Source organism: Eurosta solidaginis, chromosome 1 (genome assembly GCF_040869045.1).
Source record: "Eurosta solidaginis isolate ZX-2024a chromosome 1, ASM4086904v1, whole genome shotgun sequence".
NCBI classification, from domain to species: domain Eukaryota; kingdom Metazoa; phylum Arthropoda; class Insecta; order Diptera; family Tephritidae; genus Eurosta; species Eurosta solidaginis.
Window position 1 is genome coordinate 390820920 of NC_090319.1, and position 27710 is coordinate 390848629.

The window sequence follows — 27710 nt, forward strand, 5'->3', positions numbered from 1 at the left end:
AAACAAAAGAGCTAATATAATTTTAATGAAGAGCGTGACACTCTAATGTACACACATACTCATGCATTATTACATACATATTTCTATTATATACTAGGTGTATTGATGGAATGGATAATTCGGATCGCACACCGTGCTGTGATGTATCGAAATTTCCCTTTGAGCCGCACGTTTTTGACATTTGCTTACCACAAAGTATGTCTTCCCTATACGCCACGCCGCGTGAATATTACACACCCGGTACTGCTGGACCAAGATTCCTTGCAGAAAAGACGCCTATAGATGCATGGGGCCATGATGATAGAATCTTCAGCAATTCTACGATACAAGCACCACTACAAGTGAAAGCTTTAGTAATCGAATTCGAATCAAATGTTGGATATACGACAGCTTACAAAGAGATGAAAACATTCGTTGATACTGTTGAGCAATGGTTGGAAGGTGAATTGACTGAAGCACCACCAGAAATGCAAGGTGGTTGGTTTACAAGTGAACTTAAATTCTTCGATACTCAAAGTACTTTAAATCATGATACATTGGTAGCGATTTCAGTGGCAATGAGTACTTCGCTCTTTGTTTTACTTATTGTCACATTAAATGTATTAGTTTCGTTGTATGCTATTATAACGGTTTTGTTTACAATATTTACAACAGTATCAATACTAATATTACTTGGCTGGAAGTTGAATGTCCTAGAAAGTATAACCGTTAGCACTGCCATAGGTTTAGCAGTAGACTTAAGTTTACATTATGGTATACATTATCGAATGGCACCGACAACAGAACGTTTGGCAGCTAGTCAATTCACGTTATCACGGATTGTGGGCCCAACCTCCATGGCAGCAATTACTACGGGTGCTGCTGGTGCTTTAATGTTGGCATCGAAAGTTCTGCCATACATACAAATTGGTGTATTCCTAGTTGTTGTTATGATTGTAAGTTGGTTCTATGGCACATTTTTTCTCATGAGCCTTCTAAAGACAGCCGGGCCACAATATGGCTTCATGCAGTTCGATTATCCCTTTGTTAGTAAAAATTCTACTACTGGCGGCAACAAATACTATGAAAGGTAATTTTATACATCAAATGCCCATTTTAATCGCAAATACAGGTTTTTTTAACTAAATAAAAAATATGGCGCAGTAACAGCAATTTTAGTGTAGCCAATAAACTTTACAACCCAATTGATAAAGGGCATATTAAAAGCGCGTTAGAAGCTCTCCAAATTAGCAGTGCAAGGGTCCAATTTACAAGCAGTGCAAGGGTCCAATTTACCATTGTACCCGATGCCGCTGTGGTGTGGAGGTTGAGTAAATTGAGTTATTTGAAGAGAAGCTCGGCTCAAATCTCCTCGGAGTATATCAAGCCAATCTATTACTATTATTGTTCTGGGCTCAGTGGCGGAAATCCTCCGTGTCGCACCGTGCTGCCAAGCCGCACACTCAACTAGACCGGGTACTCGTCTCTTACGCCTAGAGTCATCACTCTTTCTCGTTGCACTTCGGAATACTGACATCGGCCGCAGGAACAATATCCTGGAACTACCAGGTATATCTGTTGTTGTTGTTGTTGTCATTTTAGCAAAAAGGACACTCCCCAAAGGCCTTGGGGAGTGCTATCGATGTTGACGGTCCTTTGCTACGTTCCGGTAACAAGCACCATTACGGTACTATCCCGACCATATCGGGAACGATTTGGTATGATCACATGAAACCTTCTAGGCCATTCCGCCCTCTCACTTCCTAGATCCATGAGGAACTTGGGGTCGCCAGAGCCTCACCTGCTAAAGAAACAGGATTCACCACGGGTAGGTGAGGTTGGCAAGCTATAAATTGCGCTGGCACCCCCTTGAAAGGGTTGCGCTACACAACCCCTTGAATCAACTTGGTATCCTAATCGCCTCTTACGACAGGCTTACCTGCCGCGAGTATATTCTAAGCCCCCTAACTTGCGGGGGGTCCAACATTAACAACAACAACAAGGTATATATGTCCGGTCAGGCGACGCGAATTCAGAAACTATCGACATCTGTATCCCACCTCCACATACTACCCCAGTGGTGAAAATCGCGTTATTCTTGGAGGCTTTTAATGACAGTAGAGGTGGGATGTTGGCAGATCGAATTGAGGACACGGCATTCTTCATAATAAACAAGAACGCTCCCACGCGAATGGTAGGAAATTGTCATAGCTCGCCAGACATCGCGAAAAGTAAGTACAGTACCGGTTAACTGCGTCAGCTGGTAGCCCATAGTAACATTGACATCTGACCACCTATCGACACTCTTCTCGCTTAAACGATCAGCCGAATTCATAGAAAAACGAATTTTCATCTACATTAAGAAAGGAAAGTGGGAGGAATATGAAAAATACACAAATAATCTTTTCTGTGCTCTCCCTACTGATTTCCCTCAAAGTGAACGTGCTTTCCGCATGGTCATTAAATTTGCGTCGGCTCGTTTCCAACGGCGATCATAACGTGACCTTGTAAGGCAACAAGACCCTGGCGACCCTCAAATTAGGGTCTTAAACCTCCAACGTCTCTGCTGGTATAGACAAACTTGGTCAACCGTAAAGTCCCTCCCAAACCTGCCTAAGCATAATGACAAAATATCTAACGCTTTTGGCGATAAAGTGCTATCGGATGCGAAGCGCGACCGCTTATTGTCGACAATATGTAATGCATTCAACGGTTGACAAATCTAGACGGCGGGCCAACAGACGTTCACACAAGCATAAACAAAGCATGTCCCCTATTACCATCACCGCCGAAGAGGTTGAAGAAGCCATCGAACATGGTAAACCATCCAAAGCAGTAGGCCTGGACGGGTTTGCCATAAAAATGCTTAAAACCCTCAATAAAAGAAGATAAAAATACCTAGTGCTAATCTTCAACCTGTCTCTGTCCACTTTCGTCATTCCTGAAATATGGCGAGGATGGTACCGCTATTAAAGCCAGGCAACGTAGGATACTTTCCTTTCGCCAGTAGCTAAGCCACTTCAATTCGTTTACCGCAAACCTGCCACTTGCCAATCATCAGCATGGCTTTCGAAAATTACATAGCACCACCACCGCGCTAAAGGGCCAATTAAACTTCCTTAACCCTAACGCCATAGTCGTAACCATACCCATATCCATAACCATCTCCAATGTGATCGATTAATGGTGCCTTAACCTAAAAATAGTGAAAATTTCATAAAAATGAAGAAAACGCAAAAAATTACAAACATATTCCATAAAAAATAAGTCTTTTAGTCATAACGTATCCAAAACAATGAATAAAATCTACAAAAAGTTATTAAATTCACCAACTCAAATATTTTTAGGTTATGGATATGGCGAGAAACCAAAAACCAATTGGTTGGTTATGGTATGGTTATGGCGTTAGCGTTATGGTATGGCACCATTAATCGATTACATTGATTTGCATAAGGTAGGTTCGATCAGCTGTTTTATCTGGTTGTGGCCTTATGGTTATAAGTCACCATTAATTGGCCCTTAAACGCCATTAATGTCTCAGCGCTAGACTTATCCTTTGATACAGTCAATCACGACATGTTACAAAATGTGGAATGCAAATTATGTGTGGTCGGCAGGCATCGGTGCAGTTCAGGAAGGTAACACCTCCAAACTCAGAAAAAGGGCCTATTCCCCCTTTTGTTTAATTTTTACGTATCGAAGCACCCTTCTCCACCAAAAGGAGTACCATTGTGTCCTGCGTCGATAATGGCAACAGGCCCATGCCCATATGTCGATGAGCTATGCTATAAAATCAACAACTATCTCCCTAATCTTTCCACTCGCGAAACCCGACATTGTCACCGACTAAAAGCTTCTCATCTGCTTGCAGATGCCGTTCGGAGTAGGGGTATATTGGGCATTGTATTTAAATGTTTTAACAATCTCGATATCTGCCAAAAATTTAATTTTTACAAATTCGTTGGTTACGCCGAAATTGCAATTAAGATGTATAATTAGTTAATAAATTTTTATTCTCTGACATTTTTTAGAAAACAAAGTCAAGTGATTGCAAGCGAACAATTGCTTACACCTTCCAGCTCCGCCATAGGAGAATTTATCAACTCGGAAACACATGAGTTGGAGTCGCTCACATCGAGTTCGTTAATTAAAACAATTTCCGGTACAGAGAGCTCTCATCCACTAACTGTTGATTTCGAGCATTCATTCAATAATAAACATAATATTACCTGCGGCAATATCTCTTTTATAGTTAATCACAAAAGTCCATCTATTGAAAGTCCGATGCCCGAGGTACAAGTTACAAACTAAAAAATTCTGAATTTAAATATTTTTACAACAAGCACACACAAATAAATGTTTTCTAGTTGAAAGTAAAATAACTAAAACTGTGTTTCTGTGTCAATTATAAAATTTGGTTTATTTTAAGATTTTTGTAAAATTATTCAGATATTGCATAAGGGGGCCGATTAAGTAGTGTAGTTGAGTGCACAAAGAGGATAAATTATAATAAGAGACGTCACTCGTTACTCGTGCCATTTGCTCGATGTTTTCTATTAGGACGCTGGTTTTTTTTGGAGAGATGTGCATAAAATGTATTCTATACATTTTCGTGGGGTATTTGCGTTTATTTTTCCGACTGTATTTAATGAATTAATTAATTCTCTTTCCAAAAATCATAGTTGCGTAAGGTGCCTACACCGCATGGATAAATGGGAGACAATTCAAAAATGTCGTTCATAGAAAGCGTTCAGCATCATTTTTTCTTATTTCCAGCGAGTTACTTGTTGTAGCGATAAGGTTGCTCCCCGAAGGCTTTGGGGAGTGTTATCGATGTGATCGTCCTTTGCCGTATACAGATCCGGTACGCTCCGGTAACACAGCACCATTAAGGTGCTAGCCCGACCATCTCGGGAACGATTTACATGGCCACATTAAACCTTCAGACCATACCTCCCTCCCCGCCCACAAGTTCCATGAAGAGCTTGTGGTCGCCAGAGACTCGTCTGTTAGTGAAACAGTATTCGCCGCGGATAGGTGAGGTTGACAATTGGGTTTGGAGAAGCTATTTATTGCGCTGGCAACCTGAAGGGTTGCGCTACTCAGCCTGTTGAATCTGGTTTTTTAGTCGCCTCTTACGACAGGCATACCTACCGCGTGTATATTCTGATCCCCTAACCCGCTGGGGGACCAGCGAGTTACTCGCCACTCGTAGCAAACTGGTGGCTCTTATTATAATTTATCCTTTTTGAAGTGTATATGTTTTCCTCAGTATTCATTATTGAGAGAGAGAGATAGTTATTTATTATATTACAAAAAAAGAATTACAAAAGTAGAAATTGTAAGACTATACTTTAAAATAATAAATAGTGGATCTTAGACAATAACATTAATTTTTGTGTGTCTTCATAGCACATACAGTTAAAAACAATAGTTTAAGCAAATTCTGTTACAATAAGTTCCCTATATTTAACGCAACTACTTATATAAGAGCGAGCGAGTGATAGTTACCACCACTAAGGATAGTTAAAACCTTTTACAGGTCCAAAACTTTCTCACCAAAACATTGAAAACGGATATCTTTGTAAATAGGACATATCCCAATAAAATGCAAGGTGTCTTCAGCAGTACATAAGTTGCAAACCGAGAAGTTTACAGAAGTTACATTTTTAAAAGCTCTTGCATTGAGGTTTAGCAAGCCACCCCTAGCGCGAAAGATCAGACTTATGGCGTAGGCTGAGAACTCATCGGAGAAGTAAGTAGCGTCCATAGGAATCAAGTACGGGTAAAAATCGTGTGACCAGATTGCAGCGCACTCTCGGTGTAGCTAGCAAACTCTTTTTGCAGCAATTTCTCTAGTACTACAGGAATACGCAGTTTTAGCGCTTCTGGCGAGAAATCACGCTGAGGGTTCATGTCAACACTTACATAAACATTTTCCCAGTTTTTCACCCAGTACGAGCCTTGACGCACTGTCTCCTCAGCTACAATGAGGGGCAGTCTATTTGGTGATAAACTAAAACAGCGCGCGATATAATACATGTGCGTGCTTAAAGTATGGTAGTATAGCGAACATAAACCTGATTCGAGGTGCAACATATAGTTTGGAGTGTTAGATGGCAGAAATATTAGCTTTTTATAAAGAACCGCAGGAGTTTCTCTACGGACTCAAACTTATCAATACCCCATAGTTGCGTACCATAAAACATGATAGACCTGGACGCCGCTTCGAAAATTTTCATCTTTGGCGAGATGGGAATTCTGGGATTATTTATATATTTGAGCCATGTAGCAACTATAGCAGTTTTAGCTTCTGGCAGTTTCGCATCTAAGTGCTTTGTGAAAGAAAGTTTATAATTTAAAAGCACGCCTAAGTATTTGTACACATTTACAATCTCAATAGTGTCATTACCATAATTCCAGCAACACCCCGCGGACATCCTGCTAGCTTCCCTAAAAACTAATATTTTGGATTTAGAGAGATTAACTGTCAACCCCCACTGCTTACTGTAAAGGTAAAGCGCATCTATCATTTTCTGTAAATCTGTCGCAGAGTCTGCCAGAAGCACAATATCGTCAGCGTACAAAAGAACTTTAACTACAACGTCAGCAACTTTTACACCACAGGGGAGAATGTCACTTAAGTCATTAATATATAAAGAGAACAGAGCTGGACTTAGCATGCACCCTTGCCGTACACCCTGTTTAACAGAAAATGGTTCCGAAAGCGCTCCATCCATCCAAACCTGACTAGTTGTATCTTCATAAATTAAGCGAAGTACCTCAATAACGTGACTAGATAGACCGAGCTGGACAAGCTTGTAGAAAAGCAAATTCCTTGGAACTGTGTCAAAAGCACATGAAAAATCGACAAAGAAAGCGAAAGTTTTCTTTTTCGCATTAAAGTTCAAGTGTACTATACTGGTCAGGTTGAACATATTGTCAATTGTTGAATAGTTTTTGCGGAAGTCCGCCTGAAACTCGGTAATAACATTATTGCATTCGAGCCAAGCGTTAATGCGACTCAGAAGCAAAGCAGCGAAAATCTTATATATGGTGTCAAGCAGAGATAGCCCCCTGTAGTTGGAAGGAAGGTCAGGGTCGCCTTTTTTGAAGAGGGAGATAACAATTGCGCTGCGGAAACATTGCGGAATCTGTTTCTTAAGAAATATTGCATTGAACAAAGCCAGTAGTTCTGTTAAGAGACACTGCGGGGCGTACTTGTAAAATTCATAAGAAATTCGATCTTGACCCGGAGCTTTGTTGTCTTTTAGACTTTTCAATACAAGCTGTAACTCGCGCAGCTCAAAAGGAGAATCGAGAAAAGGGTATATCACTGAAGTTAACGTCCAATGCATGCAAGGTGCTTCTACTGTACTAGATAACAATAACTTGAAGTGGTTGTAGAAATCTGAATATTCTCCTTTTCAATATTTACATGACAGTTTCAGAAATGTATAAAAATAATCGGTCTAACTTAACTTAAGTTCCCATTAACAATTTGGCTTTGTACTGATTTTCATCAACAACTTTTTTCGAAGCTTTTCAATTGTAAATGTTACCTTTTGTTTTGAACATCCTCAAATGCAGATAAATCTAACCGCTAACTCTTGTGAAAATCAATAAATTTGTTTGTTTTGCTATATGACTGGATTCTCCCAATACAGTTCTCCAGATTTTAAATAAATTTTATTTTCATTCTTAAGATATTTAAAGATGCACAGAAAAATTGCAACACTTTTGCAAACTTCATATAAATTGCAGTCCTACTTGTTATATATGAATGTATGTATGTATATATTGTTTACATAAAAATTAGAAATTAATATTAAGTATTTAAGTAATTTGCCACTTCGCTTAACCATAAATATATGTATAATCATAGATAATATTATTGTTGCGAATTAAGATCATAATTCGCTTTACAATATATGACGACCGAAAATTTAACTAATTTACAACAAAGAAATAGGTATCAAACGACGCGCGTTAACTTCGGCAACAATAATCCGAAGGCGGAAAGAAAAATGTTATCCCTGTCATGAGATACTTGCAGTTTAAGTTGACAGTTTTCATGTGGTTGTTGTAATTTTTTTGAACACAGGAAAAAAAATTATGTACAGGAATTTTTAGTGGACCGGCCAGGGTAGCTTTTGATAAGCTCTGTCGAAGGCTCTACAACATAACTCGTAAGGCGTTTAAACTCCGAAATAAAGATTTGTAAGAAGATATGGTTGATGTAAAAGCAAAAAAAAACTGTCAGAAGATTTTGGAGCGTGCTGCCGAAGTCACATTCTTTTCTGGATAAGGATCCGAATGGTTCGTGGGCTCATAGATAGGAAAATGGAATGTATTTCGATAGATCTTGTTTGCGATTTTGCGCTAAAAGGTTTACTGAGTTGATCATTAAATGTTCTATAATATACTTTTTTCTTTAACTCTAATACCATATTTTATTATAAATTTATGGAAGCAAACTTAAATCTCGCATATACTCGTTCACTTTTCCAATGTAGGCCATTAATCCCTTAATGTTGTTCCATGCAGTTTTTGCTTTGTTTTGCACACACTCAGGTATGGGATTTTTTATCAGCGTGCTAATATTTTTCCGTGGTAAACGTTTTCTGTATAAGACGGCCGCCGTGGTGTGATGGTAGCGTGCTCCGCCTACCACACCGAAGATCCTGGGTTCAAAGCAGCATCAAAATTTTAGAACCAAGTTTTTTCAATTAGAAGAATCTATTTCTAAGCGGGATCGCCCCTCGGCAGTTTTTGGCAAGCACTCCTTCCCGCCAATTTGTAGGAAAAATTAAAAGGAACACGACGCAAGTTGGAAGACAAGCTCTTCGGAGGATATCGCGGCTTAAATTTTTTTTTAACGTTTTATACGAATTTCACATAGAAACTTAATTGGGTCACAATTTTGTTTGATGAAATTTCCATCAACCTCTTAGGTTGTAACCTCTCTACCGGTGTGGGTAAACTTTGCTCCACCGTAAAGTCCCTATCGAATCCGTCTAAGCACAAAGACAAAGTTTCCATCGCCTTTCGCGATAAAGTGCTGTCGGATGCGAAAAAATGCGCGAGCGCTTTCTGCCGACAATACATAATGCATTCTACGGTCGACAAAGATAGACGGAGGGCCAACAGACACGCACATAAAAACAAATTCAGCGCGTCACCAATCACCATCACCGCTAAAGAGGTTGAGGACGCCATTGGTCACGCTAAACCATCCAAAGCAGTGGGCCCAGACAGCATAACCATGCCGATGCTTAAAAGCCTAGGGAAAGAGGGTTTCAAATTTTTAGCGTATGTCTTCAACCTGTCTCTTTCCACCTTTGTCATACCCGAAAAATGGAAAATGGCCAAGGTGGTCCCGCTACTAAAGCCTGGGAAACCAGCTAACATAGGAGAGTCGTATCGTCCGATATCTCTCCTATCGCCAGTAGCACAGACGCTTGAAGCCATCTTGCTCCCCTATTTCCAAGCAAATTTGCAGCTAGCCTGTCATCAACATGGCTTCAGAAAACTCCATAGCACTAGCACCGCGCTAAATGCCATTAGCACCCAGATAAATTGCGGTTTAAATCAAAATCTCCACCATAGAACAGTACTCGTAGCGCTAGACCTATCAAAAGCTTTTGATACGGTCAACCATGGCTCGTTACTGCAAGACCTGGAAGGGTCTACCCTTCCCCCATGTCTTAAAAGGTGGACCGCAAATTATCTGAGTGGTCGGCAGGCATCGGTGAAATTTAGAAACGAAACATCAAAACCAAGAAGAATTAAACAAGGGGTGCCAAAGGGTGGTGTCCTATCCCCACTTTTGTTTAATTTCTACATATATAAGCTACCTTCACCAGCGGAAGGAGTCACAATCGTTTCCTATACCGATAACTGCACAATAATGGCCACAGGCCCAGGCCCACAGATCGATGAGCTATGCAATAGAATAAACGGCAACCTCCCTGATCTCTCCAGTTTTTTCGCGTCGCGAAACCTGGCATTATCACCGACTAAATCCTCCACGACCTTATTTACAACATGGACGTCCCAAATGTCGACCATTTTGAACATCCACGTCGATGGCACTACGCTACCGACTGTCCTACACCCCAAAATCTTGGGTGTGACGTTTGATCAGGATCTACATTTTGGTGAGCACGCAGCCGCAATTGTTCCGAGAATTCAGAGCCACAAAAAAAACCCCAAATCCCTCGCTCGCAGTACTCGGGGAAAAGATAAAGAAACGCTCATGACTACATACAAAGCAATTAGCCAGCCGATTACGTGCTACGCGTCACCCATATGGTCGCCAAGCCTAAAAATTACCCACTGGAAGAAGCTACAGACCTGCCAAAATACTGCTCTCAGAATCGCCACGGGCTGTCTTCTTATGTCCCCAGAATACCATCTGCATAATGAGGAGAGAATACTCCCCATCAGGTAGAGAAATGAGATGCTGACCAAACAGTTCCTGTTGAATACCCAGAAACCTGAGCATCCCAACAGACATCTGATTGATGAGCCAGCACCACCTAGGGGCTTAAGGAGTCATATCCGTAAGCATTTTGAGGAAATACGGCACCTGAGAACCCAGCCGTATGAAGCGAAAACAAAAGCAGGTCCTTGCTGAACTCCACAAACAGGCGTCGGACCTTTATGCCGGGAATTGTCCGATGAATCCAGTACTCAAAGAAAAGTATCCAAAACTCGCGGAAGAGGAACGCATACTCCCCAGGGAAACGCGTGTCACTCTTGCTCAACTTCTTTCTGGATACTGTAACAGGTTAAACTCTTACCTATCCAGAATCAACCCCGACATACAAAATGTATGCCCCGCTTGCAATGTGTCCCCACATGACACCAACCATCTCTTTACTTGTAATGTGGAACTAACGCCTCTTAACACCCCTTTCTTTATGGTTCACCCCTGTTGGAACAGCAAGTTTCCTTGGACTCCCGTTAGAGGATATTGATGACAATTTGTGATCGGTCGCGGCTGTTAGGTGTGGCGAAGCACTGCTACAACAATGTATGCCCTGCTTGCAATGTGTCCCCACATGACACCAACCATCTCTTTAATTGTAATGTGGAACCAACGCCTCTAACACCCCTTTCCTTATGGTCCACCCCTGTTGAAACGGCAAGTTTCCTTGGACTCCCTTTAGAGGATATTGATGACAATTTGTGATCGGTCGCGACTATTAGGTGGGGCGAGCATTGCTACAACAACAACAACAACATAGTTATTAGTAGAAATAAGACATTCAGAAAACTTGATAATGAAATGAAATATAGAAGAATTATTATTAAACGAAAGTTTATTTAAATCGAATCCTTTTTGAATGTAACAAACAAGTTAATGACAAAAACTATATTAAATATACACAGATGAAAAGTTATACAGTAAAAAATCTGCCTACTGCCAAAATATTTCAGAGATAATCACATATTCTAGAGCAGTCTTGCATTATTGATTGTGAATATGACGGATATGGTCTCAATTAAAGTATTTGATGTTTTGCTTTAAAAATAAAATTTTATTCAAATTGGTATCTTTCAATCTGTTTCTTTTCACTATGTATGTGGTCGGCTTTCGAAAATATGCGCTCAGAGGGCACTGATGTTACGGGAATGCATAAATGCTTGTCAGCAAGTTTCTTCAAGCCATTAGAATAAGACGCCCAATATAAGAGAGGACATTGGTTTTTATCAATGACTGGTTTCTCTATATATTTCCTTATGTCTATTACTGCATTGCTCAGAGGAGAAGATACCACGGGTGTGTCTGATGATGGCAAAAAAAGTAACGATTCAACTGTCAAACTTTTAGAACATACGGCTGTTATATTTTTTACTGGTGTATTGCAATGTTTTTATTAGGTAATTCGCTTGCCATAATGGAACTGTATTCTCTTTGTAATATATTTACAGCTTTGTCTGCGTCGGTTTGCGTTTTGAATCCCTTTTTCTTAAACCTTGCATCGAGAATCGTTCCTAGTATCAAAGCAGTCCCTGAATAATAAGGACGAAGACGTTTTTGAACAGATTCCATGATAAGCTTCAATACGTCTTTTGCAGTCAGTATTAATTTCTTTTCCAATTCTTTCAACTGCAACGTGACTCCACGAACAAGAGGTATTACTAAGGATGAAGTTGGGTAGCTTTCTCCTGATATCTTTTGTTTTACTACTACGAGCATTTTTAAAATTTCATCGATTTCACCATACTCTTCGGCAGTGAGAGCAGGTGGGGACTTTTCACAATCCGCAAAAGCTGTTGATAGTTCCGTTCTTACTTTAGAAATGCGTTCCATCATATAATATGAACTGTTCCATCTAGTACATACTTGTTGGATTAGTTTCATCTCTTCTTTATGTTTGAGTATCTGTATTTGACGTAATTTGTCGGAAGCTAACGTACTTGAACGAAAATATGTTACCAAACTTTTACACGTTTTTAAAATGTTTGCTTTTAAAGCCGTCCTGCACTACTAAGTTAATTGAATGCGCAAATCATGGTAAGTGACGAGTTTTAAGAATATGTGCAGCCTTAACCATTGTAGCGGCGTTGTCCCTTACAATCGCTACCATTTTGTTTTTAATTTTAAACTCCTCCATTACAGAGTCTATTACCTGGATATAATTTTTTACATCTAATCCTTTAATTATAGAGTGAAATTGAAAAATTACCGTAGCAATAGCATTTGCGCTGCGGCTTCCCTCAAGTTTTATAACTTTTAATAGCGGTAATAAAATATTTTAATTTTTGATGACATGGCATGTGACAGCCACATAACAGTTGTTATAGCTGCATATTCTCAAACGTTCAAAAGCTCGCTCAATTTTTGTTGAATCTCTTCATAATAACTGGGAATCAAAGATCCTTTTACCGTGCTCCTACTAGGCATTTGATACTGCTTATTTAAAACACCTACAAACTCTCAGTCCGTCATGTTCACACAATTTAAATGGCTGCATATCGACTGCAATCATCTTTATGAATGCTTTATCTATTCGTTTTTTTTTTTTGTTATAGAATTGTCGCCATAGTATATATCCCGATTTAAGAAATCTTTGATTGCGCTCTTCTTTTTTGGTACATCTGGTTCAGAATCAGACAGGATATTCAGAGAATTGTTTTCTTCAGTTGATGGCGCATGAAGTAAACGCTTTACTTTGTGGTTATGCTTTCTTTTAATATGGTGAAGCATGTTTATGGTATTTCAACAATATTTATATTTACTGCAACAAAGCTCGCATTGTACGAACTTAGAGTTTTCAACTTTTTTAAAAAATTGCCACACACTGTACTTCTTTCTGCCTATTAATTTTTCACATTTATAATTTTCTGAGATTAAAAGCGTTGTTAATTCACATAACACAGAAAATAATGAGACGGCGAATTCGCTCAAGAGATGCCAATATGTAGAAATTTGGAAGGTTTTCTATTGACGTAAAGTGCGGCATAATTGATAGTTTTAACGAACTATCGATGGATCGAAAGTTCGGAAACCATATTTTATTTGGTCCACAAGCCTTATAATACGATTTTTTGAATTATCTAATAACTTATGTAAGCCATATTTTATATAGGCTATAAGCCTTATACATAACGTTATCTTTCAGATAATCCGTATGCCTGGGGAAATGAGTACAGAAAAATAAGGAGTATTATAAGGAATACGCCATAGAAGTCCTTATAGAATTAAGGACTGATGCTATAAGCCTTTTGGGCGTATGAAATGGGCCTCATATATTAGGTTAAAATTCTTTGCTGGGTTTGTTGTTGTTCATTTATTTACTAGCGGCATAGTGATGTATGGAAATGCTAATATTCGCAACAATATATATTTTCCTTTATTATCGCTTATTTTCTTTACAAAATTGTTCAAGATGCGTCATAGTGTACCATCCAGTGGTCTGCATGCATCAATTGGAACGTGCAAGGATCTCTTAGGTGTAAGACCAAGTACCTTTTAGATATTGCAAGGATTCTCCTTGAACCGATGTGAACTTAGTTTATACATATTTCATTTGTCCTACCACCACTTTTACTTAATACGCAAGTATAAATACATATATATGTATATTAACAAACTTAAGTTAAATCTTATTGAAATAAACTTCTTGACATTAGATATAGTACTTATGTATGTATGTAAATACAGCATTTGTTATGCTTAAGTACAGCAATAAAACGGTGTGTGCAATTGAAATCATCATATAGGCATAGTTTATAGATATTCCACAATATCGCATTTAATAGATATATTTGGACAGCTTTGACCTACTACATTGCGACCTCGATAATTTGGACTCTTTTCCGTTAGAAGCTTTCTAAATATGGGCAAGATTGCCGTTTCTCCATCTAATAATTCTGTCTCTGAACTAGCACCACAAATATACGAATCCATTTTATTACGATGCTTACGCTGCTTTTCTGGTGCTACATTTGGTGAGGAATGATGATGGGCAGGATGCTGTATACTACTCATCTTATTCAATTTACGTTGTTGAGTACATTGCGTAGTTGGTGGTGTTGGTTCACGTTCTCTTTCGCTATCCGTTTCGCTTTGGCAAACTGTGCCTTTTTGTGGTTTATGACGATGTTTATTACGATTCTTTTCTGAAACTGAACGTTGTATAGGTGACGTAGTTTGGTCATAAGGTATTATATGACTATGTTCCGAACAACGTTGCGGGCTCGAGTAATTACGTGACGACTGACGAGAATATTGTTTGGCATGTGATAATGTGTGTGTGTCCCATAAATCACTCTGAGATACGACAAAGTTGGATTTGAGCGCATTATTACCACGCCGATTATCTGATGCTGTTGGTGCTATATAGAAAATTAACTTTTTAAAGTAATATAACTTCAAATTTAGTAGAGCTTACTTTTAATAACGTTATTACTTTTTGTATGCGGAGCGTGGGGACAATTGCTATTTATATCGTTATTTGAATTTGTAATGTTTGTTGAAGAGTTCCTATGGTTGTGAGAATACTTTGAATTCGGTGTTGGAGTTTGGCCAACACTGTCGTGATGCTGAAAAAAGACGATCATTATTAACAAACTTGAAAACCACATATATTAAGTTCACAACTAGATGATATTTTCGTTTCGGAATTGTTTCAAGATTGTTTTCGTGATTATTTATGGACTATTTCGGACCGTTTCCGAATTGCTCGTCGGAATCATTTCAATATTGTTTTCGAGGCTATTTCATGATTCAACCAGTATTTAGGATAATTTCTTAATTGTTTTTTGAAGCATTTTCTGACAATTTCGAAATCACTTCGTGATTTATTTATAAATAACTAGAACACCCGGCAGACGGTGTCCTGCCCTAAATTTGGCCTATCTGCATACATTTTAATAAGCTTTTTCCGTCTGAATCTGCCCCCCCCCCCCCCCCCCCCCCCCTCTTCACTTTTTCCTAATCCATTTATTCACTACTCCCTCCGCCTTTTTCGCTTCATCTATCTCCATCTTCGTCTCATTCTATCTCTTTCTCAATCTCATTCTCTCTTTTATTTTCTCTCAATTCCTTCTTATTCTTCTGCATCCCTTATTGCCTGTCCCAGAGGGTGGTATGTATTTTATTCCAGTCCCAGTCCCAATCCGAGTCAGTTTAATATATATAGATTTTTATTTTTCACACTTCACTATACTATTAAAACGAAATGCAGATATTCGTTGCTTTTGAAATTCGGCTTAAAAATTGCACATAGAACAACTAAAGATTCTACTGAATTAAAAAAAAATATCTTAGTACCTCAAATCGCGGGCCCTGGTGATGTGCTATATATATATATATATATATATTATATGTATGTAAAGTTAAATAAGCACGTGCACAAATATATCCATACCAACTGAAAATAGGTACACCACTGCGTATACGTAACATTTTATTATTACGTATAAACAAATAAAAAAAATTGCAATAAAATAATATTGCGACTATAAACTGAGATATAACCTATCCTATATTTCAAGTTAGATCAAACTACACACGGGATGCAAAACAAATTCAAAATCGGTTCAGTAGTTTAGGAGTCCATTGGCCTCAAAGGTGTGACACGTGCTTTTTATATATTAAGATTTCGTAAGAAACTGTTCCCAAAGAACGAGGGCTCCCTCCACCATTTTTTTAGACTATTGTCTATTTGTATCAGTCCAGTTATTTTAGCACGATTAAGTCATAAAGACGATTAAAACATAATTAAAAAGTGTCTATGCGCGTAAGACACCTCTTTTAAAAAAGTATTGTAAGTAAATTCTATACAAAAAGGCAAGCATGTGGACATACATATAAGTTATAACAGCAGTATCCAGCGGTTGACCCATTTACTCACGTTGCTGAGCATGTTGCCGCGCTATGTTGCGTGTTGAAGTTTCGCTGACGCAGCACACGCGCAGAATAAGCGGAAGTTAATTGGGACAACGATTGGTGTAGTTGCAGAAATTGTGATTGAACAGCATAATCTAGTTTTAGTTAAGTAAACTATTTTTTATACAATAATTGGTTAGCATAGCATAATTACTTTAACACAAGAACTTAGCTGCTAGGTAAATGACTTTGTTCGAGTTAGTTCAATTTGGATCGTGCAAGAGCACAGAATAAATTTTATAACGTTAACATATTTCTCGTGTTTATTTTAATTCGGTGAACGGACAGTTCACCGCAACTTTAATTTTTTATCGTCTCGCCTGCTGTGAGGCTTAACTTATATAATATTAATTGATAATATAATTATTAAAATCAAATGGTTCGCGGTTCATTAGAGTAACTTCGGGTAGGTTTGATTTTTCACGATTACTGGACCACCTAGCGATCATTTTTCTCTAATGTTATATTGTCATATGGTTCTGAAGTATGTTTTCAGTTTTAAGAATCTAGCTCTTCGGAAAATTACTCAAATAGTGGTCGCAGGATTCCATATTTTGTAAATAGACTTTATAAATATCTCGATCCCTGTCCCATCTAGAAAACTGCTTTATCCTAAATATTACAACCTGTTAGAGCCCAAAGTTTGCTTCGTTTTAGGTGTCTGGATTATCGGGAATTTTCTTAAGAGGTAGTTGCATATTATAGCCGATCAATTGGAAAAGCAGAGAGGAACTACTGCGTCACACGGAGAGAGCTGTTGGCATTGGTAGAGTGCATTAAACATTTTCACAAGTAACTCTACGGGCAGCGCTTCCGCGTCAGGACAGATCACGCAGCGTTGAAATGGCTCCTGCAGTTCCGTAATCCAGAAGGTCAGTTGGCACGGTGGATCGAGCGACTACAAATCTATGACTTTTCCATTGCGCATCGAAAAGGTAGTACCCATGGGAATGCTGATACATTGTCACGAAGGCCATGTAGTTTCGAATGCAAACACTGTTCAAAAGCTGAGGCTAAAGAAGACATTATAGATGTCCGGCTAATGACTATAACGTGTACGGATGAATGGGATAAGGAACAACTAAGGAAGTGTCAGCTAGAAGATACAGATCTGTCACATGTTATGTAAGGGCTCGAACGAAACGAAATACCAAATAGCGAGGAGATGGCAGCAGAGAGTCCTATTGCGAAGTCATATTGGGCACAGAGGAACAGTTTACAATTGATATCCGGTTACCTGCATCGAATATGGGAGAGTGAGGATGGTCAATGTAAGAGGAAACTGATAACTGTTCCTAGTAAAAGGATTCCTTACGTCCTCAGTGAGCTACATAACGGTCCAAGTGGAGGTCATCTTTGAATCACGAAGACGCTCGAGAAAATTAAGCAGAGATTCTATTCGGTTGGTTACCGTCAGTCGGTCACTGAGTGGATTGCGAACTGCGATTTTTGCAGCAGAGCGAAAGGGCCCAAAACCCGAAGTCATGGCCAGATGAAGCAATATAACTCAGGTGCGCCATTTGAAAGGATCGCTATGGATGTCCCAGGTCCATTTCCTACTAGCAACTGCGGAATCAAATACGTGCTGGTGGTTATGGATTATTTCAGAAAATGGCGAGAGGTATACCCAATTCCAAATCAGGAAGCGGAAACAGTAGCAGAAGTGTTTACAAACAATTGGGTTGCAAGGTATGGTGTACCAATGGATCTACATTCTGACCAAGGGAGAAATTTTGAATCAGCTGTGTTCCACGAAATGTGTAAGACATTGAGCATTCGAAAAACACGAACAACTGCATTGCATCCTCAGTCCGAGGGTATGGTTGAACGATTCAATAGAACCTTAGAGGAGCACTTAAGGAAAGTAGTGGACAAGTTCCATAAAGAGTGGGATACACACATATCATTATTCTTGATTGCTTACAGATCGGCAGTGCATGAGTCAAAGAGCCAAACCCCCGTAAAGGTAAGGCGGAAGGAAATGCCAAGAAATCCACTGGTGTCTTGGAGGAAGAGATGAGGGAAATACACGATCTTGGAAGACAACGAACCAAGCTTATGAGGCCCAAGATGAAAGCCAGATACGATAAAGCAATTAATTCGGAAGGTTTTCGGGAAGGAGATTTGGTGCTGTTATACAACCCACAACGAAAAAAAGGTTTGTCCCCGAATTTGCAGTGTAATTGGGAAGGCCCATACAAAGTTGTAAAACGGATCAACGATGTAGTTTACCGCATACAAACCATTAGCAAACCACCAAACAAAATGAAAGTAGTTTGGAAAGGCTGGCAGCGTTTAGATCAGATAATTTGTCTGATCGGGACGATCCGACTTAGGTGGAGGGCAGTGTGGCGAATATTAGCATCACGCATATAGCTAAATTTCCAAGCAGGAGATACAGCATTTCTAGAAGGTAAAATGTCTAGACCTTAGGAGAAATATGCGGACGAGACAACAGAGAGTATAGAAGCAGCTCAAGCTGAGGAATGACTAATCAGTTTGATTTAAACACGCTATTAGTTGTGAAGTACTACTCCCGAAGTAGTCTAATAAAGACCATTTTGCAATACTGAATTTTGGAGTTATTTATTCGACAGTTCAGCGATTCGAACGTTAGCAGAAGGTGTATAATTATCAGAAATCCCCAAACTTAGTTACGTATGAAGTGCAATTTTGTGCATTTTTCACATTTTATTTCTCAATTCCAAACGAACTCTCCACAATAATTAAACTTCAAAACTTCTTTTACAGAATAGAAAAGCTTTTCAAAGCTGACTTGCCGTAGAATTAAAGAAATTCAGGAACTTTTCCGCGTGAATAAAAAAATCAGCGAGCAAAATTCCGAGGGAATATTTACAATTGGGCTGATTATGTTTTATGGCGTTTTCTTTTCTGAAAATATTGTCGCCCTGTTGGTTCTTCTCGTAAGATTGTGTGCTCATTTCACAAAATATTTTTCACTGAATAAGAAAAGGGGTATGATTACCTACAAATAGAGCCGTTATACATAGCGCCAGGTTACCTAGTTCAAAAGTTAGAATTTAAGAGTGCAAAATGAGGGTAGCATTTTTTTTTTTTTTCAGAAAAGAAAACGCCATTATTTTCTTCGTGCGAGTGGCTCCGCGGGTAGATGCTAGTATACACGAATTATTAAGTTGTCTTACCCTAGATGAAACTGATTGTCGCCGCTCTCGCAGTTGGGATTCTTCACTTCGTTTTATGTTGTTGCACTCTGACTTTTTCATAAGTGGAATGGGATCAGTTTGCGCTGAAACGGAGTTTCGTTTTTCCACGGGACGTCGGCAAGTCAAATCATCCTGCTTAATAGGCTGCAGTGGAGGCTGTTGTTGTTGAAGCTGTTGTTGTAACTGCTGTTGAATTGGTTGAATTGAATGCATTTGCGATTTCTTTTGTGAAGGTGCCAAACTTGCAGACTGAGTCCGACCGTCCTGAATTTGTGTCAACGATTTAATCGACTTCTTTTTACTAAATAAATATTAATGCGAAATTTTATTAAAATCTTCAACGAATCAACACAAATGTGAGATAACTTACGGAGGCAATGATGGCGCAATAGTAGTGGACTGTACCGATACCATGGAATAGTCCATTTCCACGTGCGTAGAAGTCACACTGTCTACCGATGTCAACTCGGTTACTTCTAAAAGTATAAAAAGAAAATAATTGTTAGATGAATTTTGTGAATTGCATGAGAGTGGACTTTTTATAAAATAAAATAATGCAATCATACTAAAAATTATAATAGCGCAAAATTATTTGTACTATTTTATTAATTCTCTAGTTTTTCGAGTGAAGCGCAAACATTCTTCTCGAACAATCTGATATAAACCTACGCCCTATTTTTATTAAATCAAGAGCATATATATGTATGTATGTATGATATATACCACAAGGGCCTATACGTCAATAATTTTTTAAATCACCTGTAGTGCTTGGTATTTCACGACGTACGGGTTGTGCAGATAATCCAGCAGCATTATTTAGTATAGGTTCAGTATCCCCTACAATACTGCCAGTGCATGTAACGCCATCAATCCATTTGCGAGCCTCGGGACCCAGCTTTCGTATAAGGGCTTGAAGTTCATTTTCTTTTTCCATGAGAATTTTGCGAAAACGGCAATTTGTATTTTTTACATCACGCAAGCGTTGCTCCAATTCACATACGGATGAATCACGTCTATTTTTCGACATTGGGCGCAATGTGGCTCGGACACGCTTGTCTACAACACCTTGGGGATTGCGTTTTAACTCAAGCAGCTGTAGTAAAAAATAAAATGTATAATAAATAATAATAATAAATAACGATGTTTACATAAAATATTTACATGTAAATATCTGTAATCTCATGCAATAACAGCTTAGGTGCAGGTAAGAAAGAACTGAGTTATTTATATCACACTTCTATGACACTATTAAAAATTCGCGGAATTTAATTTAAAATTTGCATTAATTGGCTTAATAATTTGAATGAATTTTTAATTTTTCTTGCTCTTTTACGTTATTATTACGTATATTTAAAAAAAAAAGTTCTCACCTAGAACGTAAAAAAGCAAGAAAAATTAAAAATTACTAAAAATCCGTTGTGTGATAAGAAATTACTATGTAGATTAGTATTATATACTTCATTATAGTCAATACAAAAAAAGTTAACCTCCCCTCCCCTCCCCCCCCCCCCCCCCCCCCCCTGGAACCGCGCATGGTTATGTTATGTGCTAATTAAAAAAATACACCTTTTTCAGTATATATTCAGAAAGTTCCAATTCATATTCAGAAAATTTAAACATATTATGGCGAATATTAGCATTTCAATACATCACTATCCTGCTACTAAATAAATGCACAGCAAGCAGCCACACATATGTACATGTAAACATCAAAGAAAGCAACGACAGTAGAATACAAAGATTTTGCATGCGCGAACTTAAGTGTCAAGCAGCGGGGCCTAAAAAAATTGTAGTAGCATATTTTCACCACATCAAAAATTTTACCACAATTTTTAACATATTTTAAGAACACAAAATACACTGATTGGAGTTTGAGAGGCTAAAAATTAAAATTCTGAACAGATAAGCTGAATAAAAAATGTACAAACAATCATTAAATAATAAATACAGAAAGTGGTAGTTTAACACATTCTGCTGTGCTGAGTGGTGAACGTGTCCTACCACAATTTTGTGAAGCTTGCCTCACACTGTTTATCGCGCATGGAACATTTTGTATTCTACCGTCTTTGAAGCAAGCAGCCACACATATTCATGATAACAGCGAAGAGAATATTTCACATACATGCGTGTAGGCAGCAGCTAAAAGCAGAAGTTATTACTCACACACGCATATAACAATACGACAAACATGAATATCAGATATAGAAATGAGAAATAAATAAGCAGCTGTTCGATAAGGCTGTTCGTGAAAAGTCTAGACCTTAGAAGTAATGGGCGAATGAGGTATCCGAGAGTATAAAAGCAGCGCAAGCTGACGAATAATAATCAGTTTGATTTTAACACGCTTTTAGTACGCGAGTAATTGAAATGTGAAGTACTACTACCACCATAGTGTTGATTTGATATTGGCTGCAATATCTGCGATCGACAATCTCGCTGTTAGCGAGTGCTGGTGGAGGAGATTCGGCAAAGACCACAAAAGTCAATGGCAGTCGACCGGGAAGAGATTGGTGGAACGAATGGAACTCCCAAACCAAATCGAATGTACCTGCGGGAAAAACACTGGCAATGACAAACCCAAATGTATGCACTGATACAAACGAAAGAGTTTCCCAGAACGAATGCAAGGGTGGTTTCAAGTCAGGGCGCAGCGAACCAGGATCATGAGTAGTAAGATGAAAGAGAGGTACGACAAGAACAACAATTCGGAAGGTTTTCTGGAGGGAGATTTGGAACGATTATACAACCCTCGCCAGCGGAAAGGTATTTCATCAAAATTTGAGTGTAGCTGGGAGGGCCCGTACAAAGTTGTGAAGCGGATCGGTGATGTCATCTACCGCATAATGTGAGTAATAAATGCTGCTCTTAAGTGCTGACTACATGTAGGTATGTGAAATATTCTCTTCGCTGTTTACATGTCTGTGGGGTTGCTTGCTTTACTGTTGTTTTGCATTTATTTAGTGGCAGCATAGTGAGGTATCGAAATGCGAATATTCGCCACACTACCCTCCACCTAAGTAGGATCGTCTCGATCAGACAAATCTCTCGATCCAACCGCTGGTAGCCTCTCCAAATGAACCACTCTTTATTTCGTGCTTTCCCAATTGTTTGTATGCCATAGACGACATCACTGATCCGCTCCACAACTTTGTACGGGCCTTCCCATCTACACTGAATTAGCGCATAATCCTTCTTTGCATGTCGATCTTGATACCATGGTCAACTAAGAAGTTCACTCCTAACATGTAGAACCAATAAAGACCTCACATTTCACTTCTCCCTGTACTTGGTTGTAACCGCCAGTGACAGCACGCAATCTTGCTCCATCTAAAAGCCTTACTCTCTTGTTGTCCAAATCATAGCGGATTAAGAAATGAGATTTTCAGTCAGTAATCGCTCTTTGCCATCAACATATCCTCCCACGGTAAAACTGCTCGATTTTCTTACCATCTGTGATACAGAGATAACGCGACATTCAAACGCTGGAGCTAGCTCTCGATCTTTGCATCTGACTCGCTCTTGCTCATCTCCTCCAGCTTTGTATTTAAGACCCCCCATGCTGTTGGAACAACTAGGGTCAAGACCGCAATGGCGCGCACTGTGACCTGGCTTCCCGCACTTAAAGCATTTGACTGCACCATAATTCTGCTGTGTTCCCTTCAATGCTTCCAAAATTATGTATATCCACTCTGGTCATTGTACTTCCACACGATGGGCTTTGCACGCTGGCTTATTCAAAAGTGACGCTGTTTCCTGAGTCAGTGAATGGGACACCGTCTCAGCAAATGTTGGCTTTGGGTTTGCGGTTCGACGTCCCGTATTCCATTTATAAAGCACTGACTTTTTACCCTCGCGGTGTATTCCTCGGCAGCGTCCGCATTTGCGAGATGAGTCAATCCGAAGCAAACTTCTGCAAAGTCTGGTTAGTTTTTGGTTGCGCTTTTGCAATTCTATTTGGTAGATCTGTTTCCTGTGTTCGCTTCCATAACGTCGTTTTACAGCAGCCATCAACGCTTCATAATTGTTCCGCTCTCCTTCGGGAATCGTCTGTAGGGGTTCGGCTGCTGGCCCCTCCAATGCTACCAATAGAGCAGCAACTTTATCTTCAGCATTACAGTTGTTCACTGCTGCCGTCTTCTTAAATCGCTGAAACTGCTGGGCGATTTATTTGCAACTCCTGTATACGTCCTCTCAAGGCTTCTATCTCGGCATCAATTTTGTCCTCGAGCTGTAAAATGATTGTATCCTGTGCCTCCAGCTTTGATGATACCCTTGCTTACTGTGCTTCTAACTGCGAAGACATTTTTTCCACCTGAAATGATAAGCGCTCCTATTGTGCTTCCATCTTGGATTTTATGCGTGTCTCCTGGGGTTCCTGGGATGTTTTACGAGTCACCTGTTCATCCAGCTGTGATGCCATATACCGTATATGATATACGTTTTCTTTTATTCCAGCTACGATTACATGTTTGTGGATATTTGTGATGACATTTCGGACATTTGTGTTGATATTGCAGCCAATATCATGTCCGTCATTGTCTGCGGTGTTTCTTTTCGTCATCAAGATGAAAGATATACCCTTCAACAATTCCTTTTCTGACACCCATTGCAACGTATTCTAGGAAATTCCTGATTATTATGCACCTTGTGTTAACGTTCAAAGCGCTGAACTATCGAATGAATAACCCAAATATTCAGTGTGGCAAAATGTTCTTTATTTATCTACTGTGGCAGTACAATACTCGCGTTCTTCAATTAGCATTTAAAATCAAACTGATTGACTCTTCATCAGCTTGCGCTGCTTTTATACCCTCTTTAACCTCTTTCACCATATTTCTCCTAAGGTCTAGAATTTTCGCGAACAACTGCTTATTTATCTCTCCTTTTTGTGTCTGATATTCACGTTTATCATCCAGTTATATGCGTGTGTATGTATGAGTAATAAATTCTACTCTTAGCTGCTGACTACATTTATATACAAAGATTTTTGAAGAATAAAGATGTTGCATGCGCGAAAAATAGTGTGAAGCAACCTTCACAAAACTCTGGTAGGTCACATTCACCACTCACCATAGCAGAATTTGTTAAACTACCACTGTCTGTATTTATTATTTAACAATTATTTGTACATTTTTTATTCAGGAAAAGGGGGTTAAGATAATTGGCTTGGATATCATACGTGGTTCAAGGCTCTGGATAAGGGACTGGTATCAGTCTTAGACCGGCTATAGTGACGAATTGTCACACGTGATTAGTTATAACGTCCTGCACGAGGTGCCCCTGCTTCTATTGATAATGGCGGATCTAGAGAGGACAACTCGATAAAACCCGCACTCCTGAGTCATTGTGCAGAGCTCAGGGGAGGGAGGACCCTGTTAAGGGTCAAGATCGGTACACAACGGTGACGAACTGGATTGTTAGGGAATTTGATTTTGACTCTGTTTTGGACTTGATGACTTTGGGCTGGTAGGTGCGGTATTCTGCCACCTCAGTAGGTCGGGGTGAAACCTTACCGAAATGGCTGGTAGGCTAATGCTGCACCTGCCCACGTCCCGTTAAAACCGTGGCGGGCCTCAAAGTACGTTCCGTCGCCGTTAAGTTGGTGGTGTAGGTGCGGTTGAAAAATTTCCCGCTTTGCGTCCGGTCTGGCTCTGAACGCATTACCCATAAGGTATTGCGTCAACCCTCGCGTGGCCTCCCTGCGTAGCATAGATAACCACGAGATCGTTCAAGGGCGACTACACAATCGGCTCCGGATAGCGGCCTTGAGGGGGGACTTTTTAGAATGGACAAGACTAACACGAATCCGCCAAGTGTGGGGTGTGGAAGAAGAGCGGTTTTGATGGAAATCCGTCAAATCAATCTTCAGCACTCTAAGGCGGCTTCCGCGAATTTGTTGCTCTGCCTTGAAAAAGGCGGAGTGGATATAGTGCTTGTCCAGGAGCCGTGGCTGAGTTGTAACGGCAGAAAGATTTCTGGATTAAGGACTGGAAAATTCAACACCTTGGTGCATGGGGACGCAGGTAGGCCTAGATCCTGTGTGCTTGTTAGAAAAGAGATTAAAGCTTTTATTCTCTCTAATTTCAGCAATCCTGACGTAACCACGGTCTGCCTCGAGCGAGGCAGTAATGAAATGTGGGTGGTCTCAGCGTACATGCCCCATGGGGACATAGCGGGACCACCACCTGCGATACTGTACTGGGCGAAATCACCGCTGAAGCAAGGCGGAGAGGTGTTGGCGTGATCATCGGTGCCGATGCTAATGCCCATCATAGTATCTGGGGACGCTCGGATACCAACACTAGAGGTGAGTCTTTATTTACTTTTATTGTAGATGAGGGGCTTTGTATATGTAATAGGGGAATGACCCGACTTTTATTACTGCGGTAAGGGAGGAGGTCCTGGACCTCACCCTGGTTAGTAGAGAGCTGGAAGGATGGATATCTGGCTGGAGGGTTCTCAACGAGCACTCCTCTGATCACCGATATATTCAGTTCTCGCTGAACGAAGAACGTCCCGGTAAAATATCTTTTAGGAACCCCAAAAGTACTAACTGGGACTTGTATTGTAGAAAGCTGGGAGAGCTGTTGCATGCGGCGCCTACCGTTAGTTCGGACCTGTCCGAATCTGAGATAGACGTTCTGGTCGAAAACTTCACCTTCGCAAGCAATAACGCCTTTTAACTGTCCTATCCATTGAAAACTTACAGGGGGAAGGGCAAGTCGCCCTGGTGGTCGGATTCTCTTGACGACCTAAGAGCGTCTAGTCGGCGGCTCTTCAACAGAGCCAGGAGGAGTAAACTACCCTCGGACTGGGAGCTCTATAAAGTAAGTCTGGGGATTTATAAATATGAAATAAGGATAGCCAAGCGAGATTCATGGCGAAGCTTCTGCGAAAACGTAGAAGGCTGCAATAAATCGGCGAGGTTTAGAAAAATACTCTCTAGGAATACCGATCCTCTGAGGTATCTGCGAGATGATGGTGGGGACTGGTCGATGAGTAGCGAGGAGTCCCTAAGGCTTTTACTGGATAATCATTTTACCGATGTCCCAATTGCGCAGGGATCTTCGCCTGCATGGTCGGCGGGCGTTGGCCATGCAGAAGTGCCTGCCATTCCAATACGGGAAAGTCAAATAACCTGGGATATAGGGTCGTTCAAGCTCTATAAGTCTACGGGCCCGGATGGAATCATTCCTGCGCAACTTCAAAAGTCTTTGGGGACTTCCTGCCGCTGGTTTGCCATCATCTACACCAACTTCCGCAGGCTTAACTATATCCCGAAGTCTTGGCACACCGTTAGGGTTATTTTCATTCCGAATGCCGGCAGAAGCTCTCATGTATCACCTAAGGATTTCAGGTCAATCAGTCTCTCGTCGTTTCTTCTTAAGACGTTTGAGCGGTTGATTGACCTGTACCTACGGGAAAGGATACCTCGGGGGTTACTTTCGGCTTCACAGCATGCGTACTGCAAGTGCAGATCGACGGAAACGGCTCTCCATTCGTTGGTACATTCTGATAGGTTTAAATATTTGGGGGTTGTTTTGGACAAGAAACTCCCCTGGAGACCCAATGTGGAAGATCGGGCCAGGAAGGCCGCCGTTGCCTTGTATTGTTGTAGGGGGGCTATCGGAAAGAGATGGGGACTCTCGCCAGGAGTAGTACACTGGCTTTATGAGATGGTGGTCAAACTGATTTTGCTATATGGGGTGCTGGTCTGGTGGAAAGCACTGGACACGGCGAGCACCTCCTAAATGTTAGTGTCAGTGCAACGGACGGCGCTGATTGGTATCAGTGGCGCTCTGAGAACAACACCTACATTGGCACTGAATGTCATGCTGAACATACATCCATAGATATTGCGGGAAAGGCAGCCGCGGCCCGGTCGTTGGTCAGGCTTCGTGATATGGGATATGGGCTTTCTGACTTCGGTCACTCTAGCCTTCTTACTAATTTAAACTTTATCCCGGACAGGACGGACTATTGTATGCCGATGACCGCTCCCTATGCCTTCCCCCGAGGGAGGAGTTGGGAAGAGGAATTATCTGGGGCATGGGACCGGTTAACTTGTTCACTGACGGTTCAAAGTTGGACGGAAAGGTTGGCGGGGGGTCTTTTGTCAAGAGCTAAATGTAAGCCGCAAG

At 40.2% G+C, this 27710-nt stretch overlaps 2 protein-coding genes across 10 annotated transcripts in view; one reads left to right on the top strand and one right to left on the bottom strand.

Moving 5' to 3' along the window:
* disp (dispatched) overlaps positions 1-11548 on the top strand; it is a 136065-nt gene extending 124517 nt beyond the window's left edge. For all 3 annotated transcript variants that reach the window (XM_067763527.1, XM_067763529.1, XM_067763528.1), the window contains 2 exons: positions 98-1069; positions 4011-11548. In XM_067763527.1, the coding sequence (XP_067619628.1) occupies positions 98-1069; positions 4011-4290 (1252 nt within the window). In that variant the 3' untranslated portion in view covers positions 4291-11548. The remainder of the gene's footprint in view (positions 1-97; positions 1070-4010) is intronic.
* The window catches only part of GABA-B-R2 (gamma-aminobutyric acid type B receptor subunit 2), a 59538-nt gene continuing 43116 nt past the window's right edge, over positions 11289-27710 (bottom strand). For all 7 annotated transcript variants that reach the window (XM_067763525.1, XM_067763520.1, XM_067763526.1 and 4 more), the window contains 5 exons: positions 20329-20662; positions 19940-20045; positions 19549-19870; positions 14886-15036; positions 11289-14829 (listed from right to left, as the gene is read on the bottom strand). In XM_067763525.1, the coding sequence (XP_067619626.1) occupies positions 14222-14829; positions 14886-15036; positions 19549-19870; positions 19940-20045; positions 20329-20662 (1521 nt within the window). In that variant the 3' untranslated portion in view covers positions 11289-14221. The remainder of the gene's footprint in view (positions 14830-14885; positions 15037-19548; positions 19871-19939; positions 20046-20328; positions 20663-27710) is intronic.